The 5000-nt window shown below is 40.7% G+C and overlaps 1 protein-coding gene across 5 annotated transcripts in view; it reads right to left on the bottom strand.

Annotated features, from left to right (window-relative positions):
• PROX1 (prospero homeobox 1) overlaps positions 1–5000 on the bottom strand; it is a 49926-nt gene that overhangs the window by 33303 nt on the left and 11623 nt on the right. For all 5 annotated transcript variants that reach the window (XM_039568781.1, XM_039568782.1, XM_039568780.1 and 2 more), the window contains one exon: positions 231–338. In XM_039568781.1, the coding sequence (XP_039424715.1) occupies positions 231–338 (108 nt within the window). The remainder of the gene's footprint in view (positions 1–230; positions 339–5000) is intronic.

Below are 5000 nucleotides of genomic sequence, written 5' to 3' on the forward strand. Positions count from 1 at the left end.
TTTGCTTTAAAATTTCAATTTTTTTTTTTTTTTTTATTTAGAAATATTCCCTTTCCTCACCCAGGCACAAGCAGGGTACACCTCAACAAGAAGAAGTGATTAAGTTCAGGATGTAACCTTTATGTACCCAGAAATATTATTAATCTCTAACATGATAACACCATACCATTCTGTGAGCAAATACAGCATGCAGTCAGGGGAAAGGGGAGGGGGGAAAGAGATTGTCTTACCTTTACATCTGAGAAGTAGGTTTTCAGCATATTGGAACTTGGGTACCGGGTGTAAAAGAACATGAGCTTGGCCTTTTTCAAGTGATTCGGTGACAAGCCTTCCTGCATGTAGGATTGAATTAGTAAAGGAAAATTCTTTTTTTGAGAAAGCTGCTTCTGAACGTCCAGAGCTAGCAAAGTGCTCTGTTAAATACTCTACGGCTCCCCAGACTACAGGAGAAAATATTAACATTTAAACTGCTGCGCTGTAATTTTCTGTATAACAGGCAAACATGGGATGAGAGGCCATGTAACTGAAGCCCTGTGTTTCCTATCGGTTTAGGTGCAGGGTCTCAGGGATCTTGCAAGTTTACGGATTGTGTACCATATGTACGTTCACTTGTTGCTACGGAAACAAATGCAGGAAGCATGTGCTGCAGAAAACTTATCGGGGGCTTTTTTCTCCCTCTCCTTTGCAATGCCAGCTAAAGTTTCTTTTCCTCTCGGTGTTGTGCTGCTTGCACACAATAAAACCGATGCCATGTAAGACAATCAGAGGCGCTTTATGATTTTGAGCAGTTTCACACAGGCAGCACATTTCACCTGTTTCATTCGTGTTGATACATTTTAACAACTTGGGCAGCTCTCTCTAATCCTGCTGTTTGCTCCAGTGGCTGCCCTGCAAATAAAAGTGAAATCTGTAGTAGGCAGAGCCCCTTGGCCGCTGAATCCCCCCGCCACAAACTTGTCGCCTGCTGATTTACACAGTTAACTCCTCGGAGAACGGAGCTGTATTTGGGGATAACCAATCAATACATGTGGGCTAGCAGATCAATAAATGGCCACTTACCCTATAAGGCAGCCTATTTATCCTGGAAACATCATTACCTTTTAGATCTGTAAACAGAAGCAACTAAGAGAGTTCCCAAGGGAATGTGAAGCTAACCATAACAATCTCGGCTTGCTGATTTTTCTCCCAGCTTCTTGGCTCCCTTTTGTGAACTGTGTGCTAGGACGGCTCTGGTCACATCTGTGCCGCAGGCTGGCCCTGCCATTTCCTCAGCAAATTAATGGCTTTATAATTTATCAGAAATGAAGATGCACGTGGAGAAAGTCAGTGTGGCCCCCACAAGGTCATTTAAGGGTTCTTCCCAGAAGCTTCTCTAAGGACTGTTTCTCCTAAACACAATTGTTGAAAATTTTGCTTGGTTCACACCTTATGGCAGCGGGAAGGTCAACCAAGTTGACAGATGCACTGCAGCCAAGGTGCCTCTTCTGCCTTTCAGCCGGGTGCACAACAGCACAGAACATCCCACTCCAGGCCTCGAGACAGGAAACCCAGACTAATTTTTATCAGCAGCCTACTGATGATTAGCTAGGCTTTTTCAGCAAAATTCCTTTTTCTCTAATTCCTGAAATCTGCTGAAACCCTCTCCCTTTATTTCAGTTACAAGGTTCATTTTTAGATTAGAAAAATGTAGCATTAAAAAAAAAAAAAAGGCATTGACACTATTAGTTTAAAAACCTCTTATTATCTGGAAGTACACGGAAAACGGCTCAGCTGAACTTGCATTTTGTTTCAGATGCTTAATGATTACAAAGAAGATAATTTATGACTGACATACTTCTTGTGCCAAGAGAAGAGTTGAAAGAACCTCCAGTTACCTCCATTAGACTGATAGAGAAGTCTAAAAGAGCATTACACTCTGCAGTGCCATCTGTCAAAATACGTAAGTGAAATAATAGTAGCAAGCTGTCACCTATTGCTTAGTGATAAGAGTTTTAGACAAATCAAAACTTCTATGCCAGAAACCCATTTTGTTATGCGATCCTTTCAGCAAAGTGGGGGTCCAAAGGGGAACTCCAGTAGGAGAGAAAAAAAAGTAATCCTGAGTCTCCTTAATTTGCAATTCCTCTGATGCCGACAACATGTTAACATCGGGTTTGGTGTATATTCTCTTTCAATTCAAGCTCAAGGATGGACTTAAAATTCAAAAAAACCCTCTCATATTTGCTGGATTTAAGCATATTAGACAGTTGTCTAAGCATTTGGATTCCTTCTGCATTTAGGATTTTTAAATATTTTCTGCTCTAATGCCAGAGGATATTGATATTGAATGAAACATGTATTAAAAGATGCTCTGAGACTCAAATTCCCAGAAATCCATTTTTTATTAAAATTATACTTGTTCTTAAGCACTTGGCAGCCTTAAAGCAATATCAAATATGCAACAAATCTGTATATCTTGATCCTAAGGTTAACGCTTTACTGTGATAAAAGATATGATCTGTAATAATCTAGCAAAAAATAGTTAATGACAGACTTAAGAGCTAAGAATTAGATAACCCATTGCTATTTCAGAAAAAAAAAATTGAACTGACCAATTGCTTAATTTCCTTTTTAAGTGCTTGGGCTGAAAAGCAACTGTTCTTCCAAGAAAGCACTAGCTGTTTCCAGGATACTTACACACGCACAATGACTCATGATGAAATAGATTCAGTAAACATACAGCTGTACCGAACACGAGCTAAGCCCCATTCAAGGCCAGGAAAGAAAACGAGCACAAATAAATATTAAGGAGGTAAAGGGAGGAGGGGTGCCGAATGGAACGCAAACAAGCTCTGTCCCAGCAGCTCGTGTGGCTTGCCTCAATTCTCTTAGCTATAGCTTTGTGAAGACAGATGACATTCAATTCTATGGGTAATGCAAAATAGACAATAACTGCTGAAACTTGAGCCAGCTGCCAGGTGTAAAAAAAAAAAAAAAAGAAAAAAAAAAGGAAAGGAAAAAAAAAGGAGAGAAAGAAAAGATGATAAATCCATAAATTAATGAAAGACATCTGCTCAGGAACATAAAAGATCAGAGGAACAGTGTACTGCAGCTGAACCTAAAGCGGTGTTCAAACAACCTGAGAGTCTCAGCATTGTGGGTTTACACAGTACAACACTGCCTCACCTAACACAGCAGTGGCAGCAAAATGGCAAAGCCCTAAGAAATAGGAAGTGAAAGACTGGGAACAAAACATATGGGGACAAAACATATACATGCTCTCGTGTGTTTTAACAGGAGAAGCACAGGGGTGGTACCACACAGCATTTGATTCATTTGCACTTCAATCCTCCTCCCAGGTAATGCTCCTCTTTTGCAAAAATATTTTTCAGCAGAGATGATCTTTTGCTCCTGTTACTCCCAGCCTGAGCCCCCACAAATGCTCTAACAGGCTTTTCTAGCCCACGCATGCATTGAACTGAAGGAAAAGTGGTAAGGAATAGGCTGTATCAGGTAAAAAACAACCTGCACCAGCAAAGCCAAGCTGCTCCTTAAGTTACACCTCAGGTACTTTCAATCAGCAAAACTCCAAACAGCTTCATCTCAGAGCATCTTCAAGTCCCTCCAAAGAAGAGCTGGCTGGCTGCAAAGCATTTGTTCGTCGCCCAGGTTTTATCAACAGCACAGAGTTATCCAGCTTGCTGTACAATCACTCCTTTTTTTTTTTAAGTTTAATTAGTTTAATTCTAGTCAGATGTAATAACTCCTCATTTCAAAATGTTGTAATTCAGTAATTATAGCTTTCACATATTGGGACTGTGAAACTTATTCCAGTTGGATTGGAATTCTGTTTAAAAATAAATAAAATTGTAGAAAGTTGCACTAATGTTTCAAAGCCCTCCTGCTAGGGAGAGCATGCTAGCCTTCTTCACCTTTACAGATGTCTTAACAGCACACAAACTACTGTTGTGCTTCGATTTTGATCTATGCAAATGTTCTGTGACTGAACAAGGCTATTTTTCTTGAGATGCAAAGAGGATGCATGACAAAGAAAGATCATGCAGAAAAACAATTCACTGTCTGTTTCTTTTTGAATTTGAATAAAACTTAATATTTGATTAAACAGATTAGTTTGCAAAGATACAGACTGCATTCATGACCAAGATGCGAATTCAGACTGCAGGTGCATCTTATCTTGTTTAGCAACATACACAAACATTAACCATTTCCTTCTGCAATTCAGCAAGGAATGTTCAGATACATTTTACGGCCATTGGTTAAAAAAAAAAAAATCCAAGAAAACAAAATCCAGGCTAGTTTAGTGTTTAACTTACTACTAAAACCTGAACTTGGCTGTATCTGCTGGTCTTATGTTCTCATCCTGGCTGCATTGTCCAGGAAAACAGATGTTACTTTCTGGAGGGAAGAAAGATCTGCTTCTCTCAAGAAATTTATTCCCTATACGTGTACATTCGACCATGTAAAATAAAAGTGCCACAACAGAATTGACCAGAAACAAACCAACTTCCACACTGCGCCTTTCCCTGGAAAATTGTAAACTACCTGGACACATGAGCTGCTGCTAGAAAAAAACATACATCCCTACAGCAGAGCTGTATACCAGGGTACACGTGTAGAAGTGTTATTTAATAAATCTGCTCTGTATCTAAACCCAGAATAAACTGCAGCCTGCACTAGTGCCTAGGTGGGAAAGTCAGAGTGCTTTCCCGATGGCAGGGGAAGAAGCAGGGCAGTGAAAAAGAAAGGGAATCACTGTAGCACCAGGCATTTCCCCTGGCTATGCCCTGGAGCAGCAGGGGACTCTTGCACCCCTGTTCCAGCAGAAGCAACAAGCTCCGTTAGTGAGCACCATGAGTGTGCAGGAGAAAGGGGGAGAAATGGGAGGGGTGGGGGAGAGATGCTCCATGGGTGGTGAGGATCAAGTGCAGCCCTAGAACTACCCTTAGTTCACAGGCTTGGCATGTTTCACCTCTCCTAACTGCTCTCCCAGGATGGGAGAA

The sequence above is a fragment of the Corvus cornix genome, chromosome 3 (genome assembly GCF_000738735.6).
Source record: "Corvus cornix cornix isolate S_Up_H32 chromosome 3, ASM73873v5, whole genome shotgun sequence".
Classification (NCBI taxonomy): Eukaryota; Metazoa; Chordata; class Aves; order Passeriformes; family Corvidae; genus Corvus; species Corvus cornix.